The 22,830-nt window shown below is 41.4% G+C and overlaps 1 protein-coding gene across 1 annotated transcript; it reads right to left on the bottom strand.

The window, feature by feature from the left end:
• Positions 1–3,065: 3,065 nt before the first annotated feature.
• On the bottom strand, positions 3,066–22,520 carry DNA2 (DNA replication helicase/nuclease 2). The gene is made up of 20 exons (XM_036385641.2): positions 22,441–22,520; positions 21,475–21,654; positions 20,898–21,081; positions 19,376–19,521; positions 17,722–17,847; positions 16,689–16,908; positions 15,497–15,614; positions 15,025–15,190; positions 13,632–13,826; positions 13,218–13,448; positions 12,143–12,259; positions 11,930–12,039; positions 10,758–10,867; positions 9,348–9,572; positions 8,042–8,235; positions 7,848–7,937; positions 7,562–7,754; positions 4,887–4,976; positions 4,112–4,294; positions 3,066–3,281 (listed from the first exon to the last, which is right to left on the bottom strand). The coding sequence occupies exons 1-20, from the start codon at positions 22,449–22,451 to the stop codon at positions 3,066–3,068; spliced, it is 3,105 nt and encodes a 1,034-aa protein (XP_036241534.2). The 5' UTR covers positions 22,452–22,520.
• Between the last annotated feature and the right edge of the window lie 310 nt (positions 22,521–22,830).

Consider the following 22,830-nt stretch of genomic DNA (forward strand, 5'->3'; position numbering starts at 1 on the left):
ATGGGCAAGAGCGCCAGAGCAGCCTTGGACCCAGGAAGCCTTGAGGCCTCTCTGCCCTTCTGTAGTGACATGAAGCTTCAATCCCTAGCATTTATTCCAGATAATAATTCTGTAGCATGTATCAGAATAAATAATATTCTTCTAGAAAAATCTGTGAGTTTAGTACCTTTAAAGGTAATGTGCTGGGGAACTGAAACCAGCATTAAAAAAAAAAAAAACCATGTAAGTTTTTGGGGTTTAATCTTAAGAAGCCCAGGAATGTGAATCTGGCTGGAAAAGAGCCAAAACTCACAGAGCTGTTTATCACCAAGCACATTTGTCATGTCCAGATGGGATCTCAGCTGATGCTTACTGCACCCTAAGCACTACTCTATGCTTTGCTTAATAATTATTCTTTCCTCTCACCTTTTTGGGCAAGGCTAACCAGCAACCTGTAAAATAAAAGTGTGTTATTTTCCTTGCCCAGCTTCAGAGACTGCACTGAACAGCACAGAGGGTGTCACTGCCTGGGCCTGCAAGGAAAGACCAAAGGACAAGGGACAGACCACAGCCCATGGTGACAGAGACACTTACAGCCACCCTTCCCACCTCTTACAAGGAAAAAGGAACCTATACATTTAAATATTAAACAATTCTGAAATAGTCACACTCTGATCCTGCTAGTCTGGCATAAAACAACTCCCTTTACTTCCTTTTTTATTCATTTCTGGGAATCCCAGCAACATCTGCATGTTTTCCAGCAGCACCAAGGGCTGCCTCTGCATGAGGAAGCTGTTTCAAAGGCAGCACACAGAAAAAGTGATCCTTTACTGCTAAAAGATGCTCACCTGCTGTATATTCATTGAAACACAGAGTGTTTTAGAGAATCACATCTCAATTTTGTTTGAGACCACCAGAGCAAAACACAGTTTCCTCAGTCTAATTTTTACCACATGACAGGGAAGGATGCATTTTGTAAGTGGATTCTTCTGTTTGTTTCTCATGCAATTTCATGATGGGATGGCAATACCTTTAATTTATGTATTAAGTTTTTATTAGCATGCAAACCATTTCCTGGATACGCATTGCTTGGTGTAAGAGAACAGATTAATGAAATCTTAAGAGCTTTCTACACACAGATCCTAAACACAGAAAGAAAATCTCTTCTAAAAAGTATTCTGCTGTCACTACTATAATAAAGAGCATATTTTACCCTATTTTTTTCATCTTTTGAAAGACCCAGAGCAGAGGGACAGCTGATGAAGCATGTATTTTCACCTGAAAAAGGAGATTTTCAAATTATTGTTGTACTGTTCTAAGTATTTGCCTTGTATAAAGCAAAGTGTTAACAAAGTATACACAACTTTAATGAAACCAACAGCAACTTTTATTAGTTCAAACATTACAAAAAGTTAGGGAGCAGTTTAAAAGAGTGAAAATGCTCACATTTAACAAGTTTGTCTGCAACTGTATGCACACAGCTACTTGACATTGATCCAAGAAAAAACAAATGCTAATGATTCTGAAGAATCAAAAAATTGATGTTTCCACCAGCAGCCTTGGAAAGAAACTTCTCAGCCTCTTCGGTGTAAAATATGAGGTAGCATAAAGAAACTAACAGAGATCTCTCAAGTAAAAGGTGTTTTCTGTTGTTTATATGCCATCATCTTTAAAAAAATACAACCTGGGCATGTAAGTTTCTTAGTCACCAAGCTGCATGTCTAGTTTTGTTTCCTTTTTGTTTTCAAGACTACAGGTCAGATAAACTGAAAACAAGAGTTCTACCATGAAGCATTTCACTTCAGATTGGTCTGCTGAACACATAAATTATTAACAGGGGATGAAGTGAATCAGCATCGCATTTCTCCCTGAGGTATGCAAAATCAAGAGATTAGAAATGTCATCAAGGGATCTTCACATGAGAGATTAATTACATTATGTATATAAATATAAAAGATTTCAGCATTTTTAAAAGCAGGAGTAGACTTCAAAGGACAATGTGAGGTTTTGAAGAAGTGGAAGAAGTTTTCTCTGGTTTTTTTTTCCAAACAGCACAACACAGCACCTTAATTAGGAATTCTAACAAATGGAGTTATTGTATGTAAACTACATCTTCAAGTTATTAAAACCAAATAGAGCCCAGAAAACTGACTCAGTACAACACTGGTCTACACTCCCTTCCTCCTCAAGTGCTTCCCCAGTCACTTGTGCAGGTAACTGTTCATCAAGGTAAGAGAATATAGCAATATCCAACAGGAAGGAACAGAGTGCTTCATATTTCTGGTTTGTCACAAGCTGGTGCTTTAGTTCTGTAACCATCAGCTTTTTCAAGTAATATCTGTTATTCTACTGAAAGGAAACTTCCAAATAATTGAATGCTTCCTGTTTTGGCTGCCTCCAGGCTGAAGAGTGCACATCAGCACTGATTACCCAATTCCCAGCAATTTACATTAAACAGCAGCAGAAGATACAAAGTCCTGTAAAACTTCCATCTTCCCACTCATAAGATGTTACACTTGTGGATACTTTCATGAGCCCCGGCTGGAAGATTCAAGATGTAGCAAGTTAAGGAAGCATTTTAACACTTGGCTTTCACAAAACCTATTTGAATATGCATGGCTGTTTGCAAAGAAAGCAGCTAACAAGGTTCTTTCCTGTTCAAACAGGAGATGGAACAGTAATAGCTAAAGCTTATTCAGTACAATGCCAGAGAGAAAGAAAAAATTACCAAGTCATCTGAAAGTGACACTGCTTTCCTTTCCACCAAGATTATTCATGAAGCAGATGTGTTGAGTGGAAGAAAGAAATCACACTAATGTTAAGATGCCAAGAAACTCAAAATGATCACAGGAAAAAATGCAAAAGCATTAAAATTAAAACTTCAGGCCTCGAAATCAAAAAATTATGGCCAAGTTGACTTGCAAGTGAGCATTGACTTTTTCTGCTGTTGAAGACAGAGAAGGTTCTAAACACATCCACTAGCTTGATCTCAAGTACACTTCTGGCAAATCTAATCAGCACATTTTGTGTTGTGCTGCCAATCACTGTTAAAAGTATAACCTAAATAATCAAAGATCTTCCCATTCTCACCTCAAATCTCCCTGAGTCAATCCCAGCTTTCCCCTTTCCCAAAGCAGCATGGAGAAAAAGGATATCATTGCCTGGGACTGCAAATGGCAGAGGAGCTTCTCCAGGGGAGGATAGCAGCACAGGGAGGGAACACAGCCCACCATGACCAGCTTGTGCTTGGCTCTGGTGATGGCGACATTCAGGCGGCGCCAGTCCTTCAGCAGGGTGCCAAGCTGGAAAGGAAATGCCACTTGCTTTTATTTTCCCTACTTAAACCAGAAGTAGGAAAAACTTATGGACATGAACCACTCATCTTCAAAATGCATCTAAACTACTGAAATTGACTGGAACATGTCAGCACCCAGGACATCCCTCTGGCTGTCCTGAGCAGCCAGACACTGCCAGGGGGCTCAGGGACCCTGGCACAGAGCCCAAAATGCCCCTGTGGGTTTGATTATGACCCATGGAGCAAGTTACCAACCTTAGATGAAGATCTGCAAGCCATGACAAATGAAGTAGGATGATAGTGAATTAATCACAAGGTGAAAAAGGAGATTTTGGGGTTTTTAGAATGGGGATTCAGGGGGGCAAGATGGAGGGATCTGGGTGTGTCCAGCCTTTCTTCTTCTTCTTCTTGGCCTCCATCTTCTGCTGTGATGTTGGCACTTTTATATTGGTTTAGAGTAGAAGCTCAGTGTCTAACACAGGTGATAGGTATTGGGAAGTAATTGTAAATATTGTACATGTAGTTTTTATAAAACTACATGTACAATATTTACATGTTTATGAATATTTACATGTATATTTACAAACTTCTATAAAAAGATAACACTGCTCTGGGGGGAAGCAGAGTGCCTTGGGCTGTCTTGCTGAGCCGACCTCAGCAGGGCAGGAGAAAGAATTTTATAGATAAGATACAATAAACAACCTTGAGACTGAGAAATGAAGGGCTCTGACTCCTTCTTCAAGCCCAGGCTGGGAAAAGAGACTTTCCAATGTATCTCGGGGTCACTGTGCCCAGCGAGAGACCCCGACAGGAACAAAGTTAAAATGACCAACTTACATTTTCATCAATACTGCTCCTAACAAAAGACACAATTATGACACTTTTATCTCTTCCTTGGTATTTGTCAACCGTGTTCACTTCCACTCTGTTCTCCTTCCATTTTGCCATCAAGTCAGTGATGGTTTTTAACTGATGTCTGTAGGGGGATATGATGCCAATGTCTGAGGGCTTACAGCCAGCCTGAATGAAGAAGAAAGCAGAGAAAAACTCTGTCACTGCAGTTGGCTTGGGAAAGTCAGTATGGTCAGAAAGATTCTTCTAATTAATTTTTTTTAAACAGTGCTGCAAGATATTGTATCTAAACTAAAGGAACTGTAGGTGTAACAAATATTAACTAAAGGAGATAGAAAACATCAGTTACTGCAAGCTCCCAAGCTTTGTCTTAACTTGGCACAAAGACAGATATCCTTGAAATCCTCATTTTTCTTTCTTCTTCAGACTGTGAGGTGAACACTCGGAGCTCCTGCTCTGGATTTCTGGATGAAAGAAGGAACAAAGGCAAATCCTCTCCCCTCCCTCATCTCTTAAAAGAATTTGGCATCCAGCGTTTGTTTTTTTTTGCATCTCAGATCCAAGCAGGCAAGGACAGGGAAGGGAATGCAGACCTCAGGCTCCCCACTACACTGACATGAAACCAACCTTCAATTTATCTTTAAATTTATCCTTAAGATTATCCCCAAGAGAGCTACCCAACACATTCAGTCACCACTACTAAAGCAATGTAAAACTATTAAAGGTTTCCCTCCAAAGCAGGTAATAAAGTAGAAGATACCTTAATAAATAAGGATGTGAGGAAAAGCACTATTTTAGCTTCTGTCACATTGCTTATGCCACCTTTTTCTGCATGTTCTGCTGCTGGGACCTTTGAAAATACAAAGAGAAAACAATGACTTTTGCTGTCTGTAATGGGGTACTGTGTTCTGTCCCTAGCTCACTGAGTCATATGTGGATTTATACTGATGGTATGAAGTAAAGAAGTAAAGTTAAATGCTAAATTTTACTAAACAGAAGAGTCTGTACTGTGAATTAACTTCAGAATACTGCATTTGCAAAACAAATTGGAACAATCCCCAAAATAAGTTTCTAGCACTAGCTTGTCACCTTCAGAAACTGCCAAACTTAATCCTCTGACTTTACAGTTCAGCATTATACATCATATATCAAAAAACCCAAAAATGGACATTTTCCTGCTGATAAGGTAAAAGAGCAAATTATATTTTACATGGGACTTCTGCTTTAACACTCTCCATACAGCATTATTTACAGGGAATTTTCTTCATTCCATGGCAGAAAGGATAATTTTTTTCAAATGTCTGAAAGCCTACATTTAAAGCTACAGCAGGAACTATCCAAAATGGTAGTATTAAATTGTAGTATAAACTCCCAACCTTGAAATATTCACTGGATTTACCATTTCTTAACTATTACCTCCCATTCTCTACATCATGTATGAATGAGGCCAACAAGCTCAGGATGCAAACTCTTGTCACTGTAGTGTCATAGTTTGGGATTTTTTTCTCTTTGCTTGATTCCTGTCTTCTCTGAAGTTGAAGTAGCAGCAATAGCAATGGAAATGTGTTTGGAAGCCTCCAAACCCCCTGTGCTCAAGCTCTCTTCAAGCAGAAGAGCACTGTTGAACTGCACAGTTAATTTCTCACCACACTGGCATTAGCGTAGCTAAAAACTACACTAAAATAATTTCAGGAAAGAAGTTCTAAAAGCTGTGTCATGCTTATGGTAACACATGCTTACATTTATATTTCTCCTGTTCCCCTAGGACATCAGCAGAACCACCAACAAAAACAACTTGGGCCTAGAAATTCTCAGGAGACTTGCCCTAAATCAAGGATGTCATTTTTCAAACCACCAGCCCCAAGCTGTCAGAGAAGTGCAGACTGACACAGGGGTTGGCAGAAAAGAAATAAATAGATTTCCCATAGCTGTCACAAACTTGTTGCATTGTTAAGCAGAAAACAATAGAGGCTTTTTCTTCTTTTTTTTTTTTTAAAGCCAGCATAATAACTGTGAGCTTCCTGGTGCTGTCATGGTGTTTTTTCCTCTTCCTTCTCTCTCTGCTTATATCCCTCCCCCCTAAGTCTACTTCATAAGCATTTCTTGGTTACACTATAAACAATACAGGAGGAAAAAAACCTACTATGAAGTCAAAGGAAATAAAAGCTGGTTTTGTTTGTTGTCATGTTCAGTAGGTTTTTTTTTTTCATTTCTCCCTTCATGACTGCCACAATACATGCAGTTCTGACAGGAAGTCCAAAAGGAGAAATGGCATTAGAGCCTCATGTCTCAACAAATCTAGAATATTTTGGAAATAAAAACTTTCCTCCTGGCTCTATGAAGAGGACAGCTGTCTTACACTTGAGATGGGCTTTCTAGAGAAAAAAAATGAAACAGAAACTCCACTTTTTCATTAGCAATTTTGCTATGATTACTAGATAAACAGTGGTTCAGCCAGATTCCTATTAACAGGCCTCTTCCCTGGGACCAACTGTCTGCCTTGCTGGGAAAGGAACTGCAGCTGTCGAGGCATCCCTGGAAAATGTCTCTGTTTGGTTTAGACATTTTTAGAAATTTCTCTAAGCCATCAAAATAAATACTGCTTGTTTTTAGGTCATTGAAGAGATTCTATCGAACTGTTAGAAAAACCATGAATCCTGTACAATGTCAGAGAGCATAGAAACACTGGTGAGTTCTGACCAGGGTCAGCATAAAAGATCATAGAGGTTGATAATTATAGCAAAATTATATTATATTATATTATTGGCAAAACACAGTGTTAATAGGAATCAACATAAAACCTGTTGAGGAGGAAGAAAGACTCAACTCATAATCCAATCACTAACTACAGTGACAAGTAGAGAGACCACAAACAGGTACTAATTTATTCATCTTTTCCCCAAGTGTTTAAACTCTTCCTCATTTTTCCTGCAAGTCAGTTTCTTGGCAGAATTTTTATCTGCACCAGAATTTTACTTTCCCAGCAAAATTTTGGGTTTCCATGAAAGGACCTAAACCAGTTTATTCATCCCTTATACTTCAATGTATAGAACATCTGCAAAACCCCATGGAGAATTGGAGTTTTTGCTGCCACTGGCACACAGCTTTGCCACCACTGACCCTCAGCCACTGGAAATCAGGCCATTCCCTGCTGGCAAGGACAGCCAGTATGGCTGCACACTTTGAACAGGAAGAACTAAGTTAAAGTTCATTCAATATTTTCTGAAACAGTATCTGAATTCAAGTTTTCAGCTGTTCTCAGGTGTGATGTTTCCAGCAGCAGCTGTACCACCCTGCTCTGCCAACAATGCCAAGGATGTTTTTGTGTGCTGCACACTTCACATGATGCTGGAAAAACACTTTCTGAGGTTCCCTGTTTTACCCAACCTAAGCTGAATGAAGTTTTACATGTGGGAAGAGCAAAATGAACTTTACCTTCTCTGTGTTCAGAAAACACACAGGTGTGTCTGGATCAAGAACTTCTTTCAGCCATGACTTTGAAGCATCCCCAAGGTCCAGTTTCAATTTCTTTAGGTTGGGCAAGTTAACAGTGGCATTTGACACCTTCTCTGAACCACATTCCAGTTTGCCTTCATATACCAGCATGTTACTCAATGACATAATCTTACTAAAGAGTTAAAAAAACAAGAAAAGGCATAGAAATCTCTCCATTTCAATCCCACATCAAGAACACATTTTAGTAAATAAATGTTGAAAGTACCTATTCATTCTGTATTGCACAGTTAATTGGACAACAGCATTTTGGTTTTGTTCCAGCCTTTTAAATAAGCTTTCACTCATGCCAAGATCTCTGTTACAATACAAAGACAAAAAATCAAAATGTGTCAATCAGAACACTGCAAGAGCCTTCCCAGAACCTGTGACTAGGAACTGTCCAGCAGCATTTTATCTTACCTGGCTTCTGCATTCAGCACAAGTGGAGGCAGCTGCTGATGATCCCCCACCAGCACAAACCTTTTGGAGCAGAACAGTGGGCCCAGGCACACGAGCTGGCTGATTTGGGAAGCTTCATCAACAATGCAGAAGTCAAATTGCTTCAGAGTAAAGATGGGGTGATTTACTCCCATGCAAGATGTTGCTACCACTGGCTGAAAATTGAGACACACTTCAAGGATAAGGTACATTTTATATCCTTTAGCACTGTATTCTCCACATTAAAAGAAAAAATATTTCCCATTAAACTGAACTAAACTGTAAAATCACAGAAATCAAATTATTTATCCTTGAAATCAGACCAACATCGCTTAGATATATATTGGCCTGACACATTCTTGTATCAATTGCAAGTGACAAACAAAACCAGCTTTAGAGCAGACTGTAGCAAACAACTTGTTCCTGTCATGTGTTCAGAGTGATGCCAGGTTCTATTCATGGACAATTCATGGAGTGTGCTGAAATGACTACAGTGAAAAATCAGGTGGTTTGGGGTTTTTTTTCAAGACTGAAGAAAAGATAAAACAACAACAGCAGCACAGTTCTCCCCACCACTGTGCTTCCACTGCAACACAAAATGACCAAAATAAGAAATGTCAATTCATTTCCCTTATGACTTCAGTCTTCCCCCAGCAATACTTATCAATAAAAAGTAAATGGCAGCTTTTGTGAAGCTGGCATTTACTCCAACTCCCATCAAACTTTATTCTTTCAGTGAATTTAATTTAAAGCTGCCACTGATTTGTATGACCCAGCTCCCGTTATGGTTTGCATTAACATTCACACAGACAGCACTAAAAAGAAATATTAAGAAATAATCAGAAATAGGGGTTTGGCCAGGTCAGCTCCACAGCATTCCACTTCCTCTCCCCCATCTGCTGATTGTACTGATGGCACAAGGAGCACCAGTGGGAGGGAGAAGGGACAAACAGCAGCAGAATGTAAATAGTGCTAAAGGAGGCTGCAGCAGCCCATTCACAAAACCTCTGTCAGAGAAAAGCAGTGGAGTCTTTGGGGCTTATTACTTACAATGATGAGTTACTTTGTGTGGACATAAACAAAGCTTCTCAACTTGCAGACTTAATGTAGGTCATTACTGGCTATAAAGAAATTGAAACAATGCAGAGGTTGAGTATCTCTTTCAGCCCAGATTTCTTACAGCAGTGCACACCCCTGGGATGGGTTCCTTCTCTGCAGCATCCAAACAAAATACTAACGTAATTATCTTTAATAATTTGAAGGACTAGCAAGAAACCATTTTTCTCACCTGACTATTATAGACCTCTTCCAAGTCTGTTACAGACTTAATTGATCTGGACCTGCAGATTTCTTCTTCTGTATATTTCTGAATATCTGGGTGAACCTTCTGAGCTCGCCCCAAGCGCAAGAAACCAACTTTGAATTTGGCCAACTTCAGCAGGACATTGTCCACAGCTGTGTGTGTAAAACTGGTCAGAAGGACACTAAAGCCACAAGCAGAAAGAATTCTCACCTAATGAGTGGCAAAGGGAAAGAAAAGGAGAAGCTGTTAAGGAGAAGCAGAAAAGGATTCATCTGCAAGAATCAACAATCCCAGGTTTGCTAAGGGGAAAAGCACAAAGGGTTTTGGAGGGAGCCAATAATAAACATGACCTGGTCTGTATCAGTCTCTCTGGCCAGATGTGTCAGTTGACAATGTGGGCAGCAGTCCTGAGGGCTCCCACGGCCAGCAGGCTCACAAGGCTGCTCACACAGAGCCAAAACCTGGATGTGCACTCCCAAGGAACTGCACTCCAAGATCCCCAGGGTAAGCAGCAGCCATGCAGCCTCTGTTCCCACAGCACTGCTCCCCATGGCAATGCAGCCCCTGGCTGGTCTGAAGACAGCAGCAGCCATGCAGCCTCTGTTCCCACAGCACTGCTCCCCATGGCAATGCAGCCCCTGGATTCAGGGCAATGGGCTGGTCTGAAGACAGCAGCAGCCATGCAGCCTCTGTTCCCACAGCACTGTTCCCCTTGGCAATGCAGCCCCTGGCTGGTCTGAAGACAGCAGCAGCCATGCAGCCTCTGTTCCCACAGCACTGCTCCCCATGGCAATGCAGCCCCTGGATTCAGGGCAATGGGCTGGTCTGAAGACAGCAGCAGCTCTCCAGCCTCCTCCTTCCACGAGCTGATGGCAAATGGAAGCAGGTTAACTCTGCTCTTTGATGAAAACCTCCCTCAGCCCACAGCCTGAAGGCAGTATGCTCCTACAGCTCTCTCCTGGGAGAAGAGAAGCACCAGCTAGAGGAGATGGTAGCAGACTGCACATAGATGCAGCCCCACAGGTTCATGCAATCCACAGTGGCTGCTCAAGCCAGTACTACTGGCTACTTCCTCTTTTGAGCTATAACTCAGGATTTGAAGACTTGCTGATATTTAGAGCCAAGGAATTTTAACACTAAAGCATCACAGAAATGATTAAATATCACACTTCAATCTCCTCCCTCCCACATACATTCCTACACAAGCAATTGACCATCCTACTCCACAAAATCCAATTTTAGTTCTACCCAATATAGGTTAAGCAAAAAGAAGTGTGTTTTCTTCCTTGAAGTTATACAGACACTGTCAGATGAAGCCCTGACACTACAGAGTTGGTTTAATTCTATCCTCTAAATCTCACAAAAAAAATTAAACTCCAAGGTACATGATCTTACTAGAGCACATATTGTAGTCGTTTTTCCTGTTCCAGGCATACCCACAATAAGGGTGTAGTCTTTTGAAAGTAGCACTTGTTTCATTGCCTGTTTCTGAGGCTTATTTAGACCTTTCAGAAGAAAAAGCAAAATTGAATTATTACACTTCAGCAAAACTGTAATAATTACTAAAGTCACAGCAAAATTGTTATTTCCTCCTTCACTAAAGCCCTTAATAGAGACAAGAACTGAGCAAAGTCTGTAGGTTTTAATGAAGATATGACATTAAACATAATACACAAGATAAGTAGTAGAAGCTCTTCACTATGGTCCTAAAAATAAGTCACTGAAAACATTTTTATTTTTAGACTTTTGTGACTTTTTTTTCTAATATCTTAATTGACCACCTCCACATATTGTGTCTGGGCATTTGTGTTTGATCATACCACTTTCACATCCAAACACACAGCTCACAGCAAGGGCTGATGAGCTGCACATACATGTTGTTTAGAACAAACATCCCAGCAGAGCTGGTTTGCCCTAGCCTGATGCAAACAAGCAGCACATTTCAGCTATTTGGACTAAGCAAAGCTCAAGCAAAGTAAAACTTCAAATTGAGTTTTTATAGAAAATTCAGTTTACTCTAAGAACTCTAAGACAACTCAGTTAAATTTATGTTTTCACAGGCAGCTCTGTCAGAGCACAAGGAAATATTTCCACCAAATACAAGATGCTGCCTCATACCTAAACTAGTTTTGTTTTTAAATAAATGCCACAAAGCATGACACTATGTTGACACTTGTCAACAAGTTAGCAAGAGTGATTGATTACACAAGTGAACGTTTCCACCAAAGCCCATCTCCTTCCTCTCCCTCCATCCCAAGAGCTGTCTCTGTCCCTTCCTCCTGTAAAGGTTACAGAGGGAATCACATGGCCCTCTGTCTGCAACTGCACACTGCAGCCTCTAGTAAAATAAAGTTGTGAACAAGGATCTGATCAGGTCTTCCTGTGATTAAATGAGCCTTCAGCTAGCTGGAAGACATGCAAGGTAAGAACCTGGTTTTAATTTTTAAGCTGAGAACTATCACAGGACCCCCAAGGAGGAAAAACTCCTTACATTTATAGCATGATAAATACTTTGGCTGTAGAAACATACTACTAAGCAGAGCATTTTGGGGAAAGTAATTTTGTACCCTTTAAAATATTTGCAACAGTTTCCTTTGCTTCAGGAGGAAGGACAGAGCTCAAGTGCTGAATAAAACACGGTTTCTGGAAGTCAATGATCAGGTTGCGGAGCCTTTCACTGTGGATAAAAACAAGACAAAACTGAGTTCAAATAACAGTTACCAGTTGAGAAACTTCATCTGAAAATATTGAAAGTGTGAAATTAAGTCGATTTTTCATACCTGACTGGGCAATCTTTCATCAATTTAGAAAGATTTTTAAAAGGGACTCCTGTACCAACATCTCCTTCATCATGATCCAACCTAAATACAGTGTTCTTGGGGAGGTTTGACAAATCCCTGAAGGATGACAAGAACATGGATGAAATAATTTTGTTTACCAGCTGTATGTTGATTAGAGACTCATTACTACATGTTAAATGATATCTTCCAGAGATCCCAGAGTGAAGCAACAGCTGATTGAAATACACTATTAACTGATCTAAAGAAAGCATGATCCCAATGAGGGGCAATAAAACATAAGCCAAACTTAAACACAATATAGACTGAACAATGAAATTTACTATTAACACAGTCCTCACTGTATCCATATAGATTCATGCTAGAGATGGAAGTCAATAGAGTAATAATGTGCTTTTATTCAAACCACCTGGGTAAATAGACAGGCATATATACCAGGTACTGGCAGTTCCAATCAAGACAAGAGAATTTCTGAGGGTACTACTCCAAAGCCAGTGAGGCCTTGTGAAGGCTGGCCTGGAACAGAGACTAGATAGAGCTCAAGAGTAAAGTAGGAATTTATTAAAAGGATCTCAACGGATGCACCTTGGGCAGCACAAGAGCCCAGCCAGGGCTGCACCCAAAATGAGCCAAAATGGTCACAAAATGGACACCCAGTCATGGGTCTCTCCTAAGTTCTGCTCCATTTGCACATTGCAGTTCATTGTCCAATTCCAGCTTTAGCCCAGGCAGTCCCATCAATCTTGTTTTTCCCTCTTCAGTCCAGTTGTTTGCACTTTTGGGCCTGAGATTTGGATCACTTGTCCTTGGTCCCCAGTTAGAGAAGGAATTGTTTTGCCTCCCTACTCTGTGCAGAGAGCTCAGCATCCCTTAATATGAAGCCTAGACTTACACACTAAAGGAGCACAGAATCTGAGAAATATAAAAGCTAAACCCTGAGGCATCACCAGTAGGAAGAGTCAGGACATGTCACAGCTTTTTGGACACCTAGCAGCACCCTTCCTCAAGGCAGTGCCAGAGTGTTTGCAAACAGATACTTTTCTTTTTATCCTATTACCTGCCCAGCAAACAGGAGACTTTTGTTCCACTGACTTCTCTAACATAGCCAGTAGCCAAACCAAGCAAACCCTTTTCCTCTCCACTCACAACCACTCGATCACCAACCAACAGGTTTGTCCCAGGTATGGCACCATTTCTACGCTGGAAAAAATGTAGATACTGTCCCTCAGAAACTTCATGGACTTCATCAACTCTGGTCATGTTTCCAACACAATCTCCAGCCTTCTCTCTGAAGGTATTCAAAAAAGAGATATTTTAATATTAAGATCCTCTCTGTAAGAGAACTATTAAGAATAAAACCCCATAAGTTAAAAAACCATACCACCCACAAGCAACAATCAAAACCAAAATACAACACAAACAAAAGGAAGGAAGGAAGCATCATTGGCATGAGCTTAGAAATTAAACTTACCTTTCCAAAGAAGGTGTCATCCATATATTTTTATATCCCTTTTTATGCTCTCCACTTTGCAGCTCCAAGGTTAACATCAGATACCAGAGGCTGAAATACTCCAGGTGGGAGGGTTTCAGGTGCTGGGTCTCTCTGTCAATGACAGGCACCAAAGCAGGAGGAAAGGCCACACTGGCCATCTTCTGCTCCACAGCCCTAGGGACAGAACCAGCCACAGAGAGGCTCAGCCTGCATCCTTTTTCACCTGCAAGCCCATCTGTACATAGCAACAATCCAAATACCCAATGTAACATCCCAGACAGATTAATTTATCATTACTTGAATAAAGTAGAATCTGCATCCCTTGTTCAGATGCATAATCTTGTGTGAGTAACTTCACATTATCTCCATCATTTTGAAGGGCAGTAAGGTAATCAAAGACCAAATAAAGGCATTTCAAAGATAGTAACATATACATTTACAGAGTTTACCTTTTACTCCTTTTATTGTAATATACTATTTTGATATTTAGCTAAGCAATGGGGATTTAATAGTTAATACACAAGCAAATTTCAAGTAATTTTTTTCAAAACTAAATATCAATAGACATTATACCAAATCATACATTCAAAACACAACCAGAGAGACAAAAGCTTCTTCAGAAGTAAATAGCTCTCCAGCTATATCCTGCTGCTGCAACAAATGAGTATTAGAAGCAGGATTTCACAGAAACATATCAGGGATCCCCACAAAGCTCTCTCAACACTTGGACCTCTCTAATTTTAAAAACAATCAGGCATTCTATTTCCACAAGACCACCCCCAAGGCTCTCTTTTTCTAACAAACCTCATTTGATCTCTTCCACATACAATTCTGGTTGTTTTTTGTGCAGCATAGAGACTAAAACTTGTAACAGCAGTTAAAACAATACAATAACTTTGTGTGAAATTTTATGGAATATTTGCTCACTACTTGTGTTGACCAGGAGATGGAATAACACTTCAGCAGAGTAGTATCAATGTCTTACTTGTGTCATACCCTACAGGGAAACAATCTTCTACAGAGTGAACCTGAAAAAGTGGCTCTCCAGCCAGAACTCAGGCCCAGAGATTGCCTCTTGCAGAGAGCTGCAGGAATATATAGCTTTTTAAAGAGATCTGTTATTGTCATCAAGTATTTTGTTGAGACTTATCTCAGATTTTGTCTTGCAAAAAGTGTACCTGAGCAAACATATTAAGTCTCTGTGAAATCAGGAGCTGAACCATAAAAGTTGTAGAGAAATCTATGGAAGATTCTTTTGGGGTAGAAAATTATTCAATATATACAAAACTGTCAATCACAAAGATGAAATTATTATATCAAAAGATACAATTATTCAATCTCATTTAAAAACATTGGTCAGACTTTTTTTTACCTGCTGTACAGAAAGCAGTTGTGCATTTGGGAACAATATTTACATGTTTGACTGTCATCAATCACAGGAGGCAAAGCAGCAAGCTGTGAATTCTGCCTTCCCACATCAGATTTATAGGTACTGTGTGTCAAGTAGAAGGCCACATGATTTCTCAACTTCATTAATTCTGTCAAGAAAAGGATAAACTAAACTGATGGTTTTGCTTGTAACAATTTCTACCTCAAAAGTAATTAGCTATCAACTTTTTAGTCAACTAAGAACTCATTATTCACAAAGTCCTTGCACCATATTAATAAAACAACTGAATTTTTAACATAAATGTTAGTAATGAGTGAAGTATCCCCAAGTATTAGAACAAGTGAAGTATCCTCAAGTACAGCTATTTTCATAAGAGTAAACTTTACAGTTATCCAGAAAGATGTTAGTAATATTGAAGAGAATGATGGTTTCCAGAGAAGGGGAACAACTTCACCTCTCCGGTCCATGCGAGCCCCAGACACAGGATACATTGTACCAGTTCTCAGATAAAGGAGAAATCCAGCTTCAGGATCCACTCTCCGCTCCAAACTCAGCAATGTGTACAGAATAACCTGCAAGCATTATCCAGAAATACATATTTACATACTGCAATGCACATTATTCCAGTATAGTGCTGTGGTTTAACCCCAAGCACCACACAGCTGCTCACTCACCTCCCCACCCTTGCTGAGGGTTGAGATAAGGACAGTTTAAGATGGAAAAGAAAAGCCACACATGCAGGCAAAGCAAAACAAGGAATTCATTCACAGCTTCCCGTGGTTGGGCAGGTGTTCAACCACCCCCAGGAGAGCAGGGCCCATCCCATGGAATGGTGCCTTGGGAAGGCAAAACTCCATCACCCCAAACCTTGCAGTGCCCCCACCCTTCCTCCTCCTTTCCCCCACCCTAGACAGTGAGTGTGATGAGCAGCCACATGGTCTGGGACACCCCTTTGATCCCTGGGGTCCCCTGTCCTGGCTGTGTCCCCTCACTTCCCATCCCCCCCAGGAAAGGCCTTGGCTCTGTGTGAGCCCTGCCCAGCCCCAACAGCAACATCCCTGTGTTATCAACCTGTGCTCAGCACAAACCCAAAATACAGCCCACACTTATCTCCTGTCAGGAAAACCATTGCTAACCCCAGTCAAAACCAGCCCAGCATTAAAAACAAAACACATTCTAAACTGTATTTAGTTATTCCACAATTTATATGGCTAAACAGCCATTATTATCACAAGTCTTCTAGAAGCTGCAAGTAGTAACTTTACCAAGGATTTAAATTAAAAGGCATCTTTAAAACCTTTTATCAAGGCTACCACATTTCTAAATCAGGCCAGCTATATGGAAATATGTATAACTCCAGCTCCTGAAACAGTTTGCTTCAACCTCATATTTGATGTAGTCAGAAGAGACTAAAGAACAGACATTTCAGGATAAAAAACCCATAAGTGTGCTTGAAGGTGGTAAATGTATACACTTCTTACTACTAAGTTCACTTTAATTTTATACCAGCAGCTTTGGGCATGAGCTAGCCACGAATTTAGATTATAACACATACAAAGTGTTTTATACTCATAAGACAAAATAGGTCACCTAACAAAAAAGAGCACAGAGCACTGACAGTGAAATGAGGCATTTGGTGCCTGTACCTGACTTCTGTGCTCAATGGAGTTGGATTCCTTGCCAGACTTGAGCTCCAAAGGCATTACCCGAGACTGTACTCCAGACTGGCAGTGGATTTTCACCCTGGCTGTAACATCAATCTTGCCCTTTAGCCCAAACCTGGGAGACCAGATATTCTCTTCAATGTCCAAGATATCTACAACCTCTATCTTAGAAGATACATCTTCTGTTTTTCCACCATTTGACCTAGGAAGAAAATTAAGCCAGAAATTAACAATTTCCCTTTATTATTAATATTTAAACATTAAAATGTGTTGCAACTAAATATATAATATTTCTGCATTACAAGTGCCCTTTAGGCACTAACTTGAGAAATAAAATGCATTAAGTCTCACTCAAACTACTCTTCCCATTAACAGAGGAAGCAACATATCAGAAACTAACTTCAGTTAGTTTTGCTATTCACCTAAATTTCAAAGTTAAAATGAGACTTTAAACTGTTTTTAATAGTTTTTGGTCTTTTCTCAATAACCACACTCCGTCATACACGTGAGAGTAGCATACAGGTTTTGCTCAGAGCTGCCATTTCACTGAAACTTTACCACCCTATGCTTACTACAATTAACAGCAAGAAGCCATGGACAAGAAGAGCTCAGCAGCATTTGAGTAAAATCATCATTTCACCAAAGGAATCTGTTATTAGTCAAGAACTTAATTTCATTAATAGTTTCACATTCTGATTTTTAGTCTTGCTCAGAACTACAGTAACTCCTGCTTTGGTCAGCAGCTCAAATATCCTTGCTCTTCTGCTCACTAAAAGCTCTGGTTTGTACCACGCTGCTCACAAGGATTTAAAGATTTTGAAGTCAGCTCCCCCTCAGGCTTCATGTCCTGCCCAGTACTCACCAAGGCAGCTAAACATGCAGCACAAGGGCAGCTCTACAGTCAGTGAGGCCATGAATCACCCAACAGATGTGCATAAGGAGTTCTAAACATTTCAAGTGAACTAAACAAGATAGACAACATAGAAGGGTTTAAAACTTAATTCTGGCTTCTTACAGTTTTAGTTGCATTTTGTTTTGGTTTGCTGGATTGTGCATGAAGTCTTCTGCCCACTTAAAAAATGATGGCAAATATTCTTCTATTTCTTGCATTATCTGTGCTTGTTTCACATTTAAGAGATACCTAAAAAAAAAAAAGACATGCACATGAAGGAAACAAAGTATTAAATCTGCTGTTGGCACTAAAGAGACTTGCCTTAAGTAGCAACAAGATCATTGGAGGTAACTGTCAAGTTCTTATAAATATCTATAAACTGTAGATAACAACAGTTTCATAGAGGTTCAACTCAATTCATAAAACTATTAACTGAACATCTATTAAAAGAGATATACTATACCAGAAGATCCATTTCTGGTGTAACCTTTGAAACAACAGGTACAGCACAGTGAGAGCATCAGTGTGGCAGATGTGATGAAACAAAATGAACAGTTTGACTGCAGGAAAGGAGCACCAGACTCATGCATTTAAATATGGCTATTCCTACAAGTCATGCAATGTTGAATAAACAAATTAAAAGACCATTTGTTTTTAGTCTGGATATCCTCATCTCCTCCTTACATGCATTTTGACAGAACATGACACTGAATGTAATTGTGTGGCATTAGATAATTCAGTGCTGGCAACCACTGGAAATAATGTCATTATTCTACAGCAACAGAGTGGATTTTGCACAAAAAGGTTCATAGGAGTGCAAATGACCACAGGCAGCAGACTTATGCAACTTATTTTTCAATCCCAAAAAACAGTAGCCAACATATGTAAAAAGGAATTGCAAATTAACAGTTTCATGCAGGCCCAGAGGGACATAAAGGCATTTCAGCAGGCACAATTCAAAATATTATCTTCATAACAGAACTAAGAGTAATAAATCTTGCCACTACAACTTTAACTTCTGACTCATCTGGGGTCAACAGACACTGATATTGCCCAACATACAATTTAAAACAGTCTATATATAATGATTTTTAATTTACATGAGTAGAATGTATTTTAATCAAGCCTGCAGTAAAATGTTAAAACTACCAGGCATTCATCTTCCCACTTTCTGAGGGAAATACTAAGCATTGCCTAGCATTTCTATTAGCTCTGCTGAGAAAATAAGTTAAAGGTCTTCTGACAACTGAGACTTTAAGTAACCTGATAAAGATATGAAATTAACAGTTCTTGGTCAGTCACAAGGTTCCAGGTTCATTGCTGAGGATCATAATTAACTATTTGTCCCATTCAAATCAGCTTTGGGAGATGCCTGGAAATCTAATGTTACAGACACAAACACTGCAACCTGCTTGGCCTGAAAGCAAAAAAAACCCTGCCACATACAGTTGCTGCAAAAGAGTAGCTCAGATATACAGAAGTTGCTCAGCAGGGAAGGCAAATAAAATTAAGCTATCAAATGGGGAATTATCTTATTAAAAGATCCCTAATTTCCATTAAGCAAAGTCATTTGGCAGAACACTCTCCTGATACCAGTGCTACAATTTTTAAAGTACAACTTAAATTGCTGCTTCAAAGTGTTCCTGCCCTGTCTTCCACACATAATGATTTTTAGTCTTGCTCAGAACCACAGAAACTGCTACTTTGGTCAGCAGCTCAAATATCCTCGCTCTTCTGTTCACTGTAATGAGTACTGTAATGCTGCAATGCCACTTACATTTCCTTGAGGTACTTTTGTCCATACACAATTTTATTTGCTAGTTCTTGCACCTTTTCTTGTGTCAGGTCATTGGTGACTGACTGCTGGAAGATGTCATGAAGAATTGTCCCAATGAGCATTTGGGGTGAGCCCGGCTCGGCGCCCTGCAACAGAAGGGATGTCACCAGAGCTGAAGATTTGTGCCCATTTCATGCCAGCTTCCCTGGCAAATTTCTGGGTTTGCTTTGCTGCACATCATGGCCTGCATTATTTAGCTACAAGATCATGACAGCTTTCACCTCACTCATGATTATCTGGCCAAACCTGCCTGTGAGAGCAGCTGAATTGAAGTGGGTCTCACCTATTGCTTTATCCCAAGCCTGACAATGTCAGGATACAATCTCTATGTGATTGGCAGGCAAGAAAAAAAGCACAGATTAAAATCAATTTTGAGAAAACTCTGCCTGCAGGCATTTCCTAATGAAAATACATACCTTTGGAATCTTACACAGATTTCTTGCATGAAGCAGTTTCCTGTCAGCTAAAACAGCAAAATCATCCCATGTGTCACCAAGATGGCTCAGAACCCATCAGCAGGGCTGGGCTCTGGAGACTCACAAGAACTGAAAGTGGTAGTAAATGACCTTCCATGAGTCACTACCAAACAGCTGGGAACCTAAACACTGTGGTATTATGGATCTCTCACAGACCAGTGGATTCCATTCACAACAGGTGCTATCCCAGTCAGGACCCTGTGCATTGTCCCAGCAATTATTTTATCCCCCTTACTCCTCTAATAAAGGATTGAAGACCATTTCATGGTCTTAATCTCCTGTTCTTAACTTTCTTGTTCCAGTCACAGGTTCCCAGCCAGGCTGTTTACCACTCCATTAAAATGTCCTTATTAATTAGGGTTTATATTCCTATCATGTCTGGAAGTTTTCATCAGCTGAGACCGGCAGCTGTTGCTTCTCTATTTATCAGCATATCTCTCATACATCAGCAAGGATACTACCACAAATATCTCTCATGTATCAGCAAGGATACTACCACAAATATCTCTCATACATCAGCAAGGATACTACCACTTGTCCTCTTTCCAAGATACAGCAGCTGGATTCAGACTCCAGAGTTAGCCCACACCAATTATTAACTGAATTAGCCACATTTTTCAGAAGCTGTTAACTTGACCAAGTATGGTTATATTTTCATATGGATGGCAAGAAGCATATCCCTCACAAAGGATTCATATCCACACAAAATGTGGCAAGAGATTATTAAAAAAATTAACAGAATTATAAGTGGAAAGACCATTTCTTTAGCCTAGTAGCTGCATTAAAGAGCACTGCATTATTTCAGGTGCAATTCTCAAAAAGACAAGAGAAGCTCAACCAGAGACAGTGTCCACCCCAAAAGATTCTGTGTTGTGAACATTATGAATTGCTAATAATGCCATTTCCAAGAGCCAGATTTAACACTGAGCTAAGGCAGCAGTGCCAGGGGAACAGGAGCTCCCAGGCAGTGTGGAATGAGCACTCACCCTGAAGCGTTCACTCAGCACTGCCCTCCTCATGCAGCGGATGCTGCTGGAGATGGTGGTGCCCGACAGCAGCAGGTCTGGGTACAGCACCAGGTACCCACTCTGGGCACTGATCACCCACGTGCCAGAGCTGCACTCCCCTTCCAAATGAACAATGTCCCCTGGAACCACGGGGACAGACTCCCTGCAAGGGAATACATCCACACAATCAGTGTTTGCAAATGACAGACAATGCATCAGAAATAACACACTAACAGAGCAGATTCAACATTCTTTGAAATGCTGGGTTGGGTCCTTTTAAGGAGTTGACCTAAAGAAATCCTGAGAGTGAATAAAGGCATTTTTACAATGACAAAACTGCAAGGTAGCACGGCCCACTCAACACACATTACCTGAGATCAGGTCTCTCAAGATGATATCCATTATGCTAGCATACTGATAATATTACATTAAACAAAGATTCCTTCAGGATCCCCTATCACTTTTAAGGCCATAAAACTCAACTCACAGACAACACAAACAAAATTGAGTAAATAATCCAGAATTCATTCTCTTTTCAAACATCTGTGCAGATTACCAGCCATTCCTAAGGATGCACAGTTCTGTATCTTCCAGTGAGGGGGAGGCTGTAATTGTCAAGTGTTTCTCAGGGTCACTTCCATTCCTCTGGATCACGCTGACCTCCAGCACACGGTATCTGTTGTTCAGCCCATTCTTCAGGATCGCATCAGGCGAGTCAGCCACTTTCTTCTGAAACCTGAAATTACAAACGGCTAATTACAAAGAATACTGCACTGTTTGAAAACAGCCAACCTACATGCAAAAAGGGGGAAAGCTTCAATTTTTCAAATTCAAAGTTTCAAATAGAAACCAAATTTTACTCCCCTTCAATTTTTATAAATATTTTGTTTGGTTGGATTTTTTTTTTGATTTTTTAGTTCTGTACGGGTAGAGTGTAGGAAACCTCTCTAAATACTAAGCAACTTGCTGTTTATTACAGTTAGTGCTTCAATTTTGTGTCAACATATCCATAAGCAATAGTAAACTAATTATAACTGTTCTGCAAACGCTGTGCTTGGGAGAAAGTTTGTATCTCCCTGCAGGCATGAACTCCCGCTGCCACACAAACACCTCGAACATGGAGCAGGTAAATTTTTACCCATTACCTGAAGTTGATTAGAAAACTGATATTCAAGGTTCAGTTTCCAATAGCCAAACCCCGAGGTAGAGCGGCCAAACCTGCCGCTCTCCTGTCCCCGAGCGATGCCTGGGGGAGCTGCGGGGCGGCCGGGGCAGAGCCCACGCCGGGGCCCCGCCGTGAAGAGCCTCGACCGCGGCGGCTTCCCCTCACCGGCTACCCCCGGCACTCCCCAGCCCGAGGGAGGCCGGTGCCGCCCCGCCAGCCCTCAGAGCCCGGTCCAGCCGACCCTCACGGCCCCATCCCGCCTCTCCCCGCCCGGCGCCGGGAGCGGTTCGCAAGTTCAATTCCCCCGCGCTCCCGGCCGTCTCCGCCCAGCTGCGGGTCCCCGCGCTCGGCCGCTACCTCTCGGCCATGGGCAGGTCCCGTACGGCGCTCGGCTCGGCTCGGCTCGGCTCGGCCCGGCTCGGCCCGGCTCGGCTCGGCTCGGCTCGGCCCGGCCCGGCTCGGCCCGGCCCGGCCCGGTTCCCTGAGCCCCGCGCGCCCTCAGCGCTGCCGCGCGCTCCGCCAGCCCCGCCCAGCGCGCCCCTCGCGGCCAATGGGAGGCGGCGGAGGGGGCGGTCCCCGCGCGCGCGGGCTGAAGGCGCGAAGCGGCGCGCGGCTCCTCGCGCCGCGGCCCGGGGAGGGGCGGGGCCCGCGCCGTGAGGGAGCGCGAGGGGCGCTGAGGGCCGGGGGGCGCAGCCGCCGCTGTCAGCCGCGCCCGCCGGGAATTCCCACTCTGTCAAGGGCTGTCCC

Source organism: Molothrus ater, chromosome 8 (assembly GCF_012460135.2).
Source record: "Molothrus ater isolate BHLD 08-10-18 breed brown headed cowbird chromosome 8, BPBGC_Mater_1.1, whole genome shotgun sequence".
In the NCBI taxonomy this organism is placed as follows: domain Eukaryota; kingdom Metazoa; phylum Chordata; class Aves; order Passeriformes; family Icteridae; genus Molothrus; species Molothrus ater.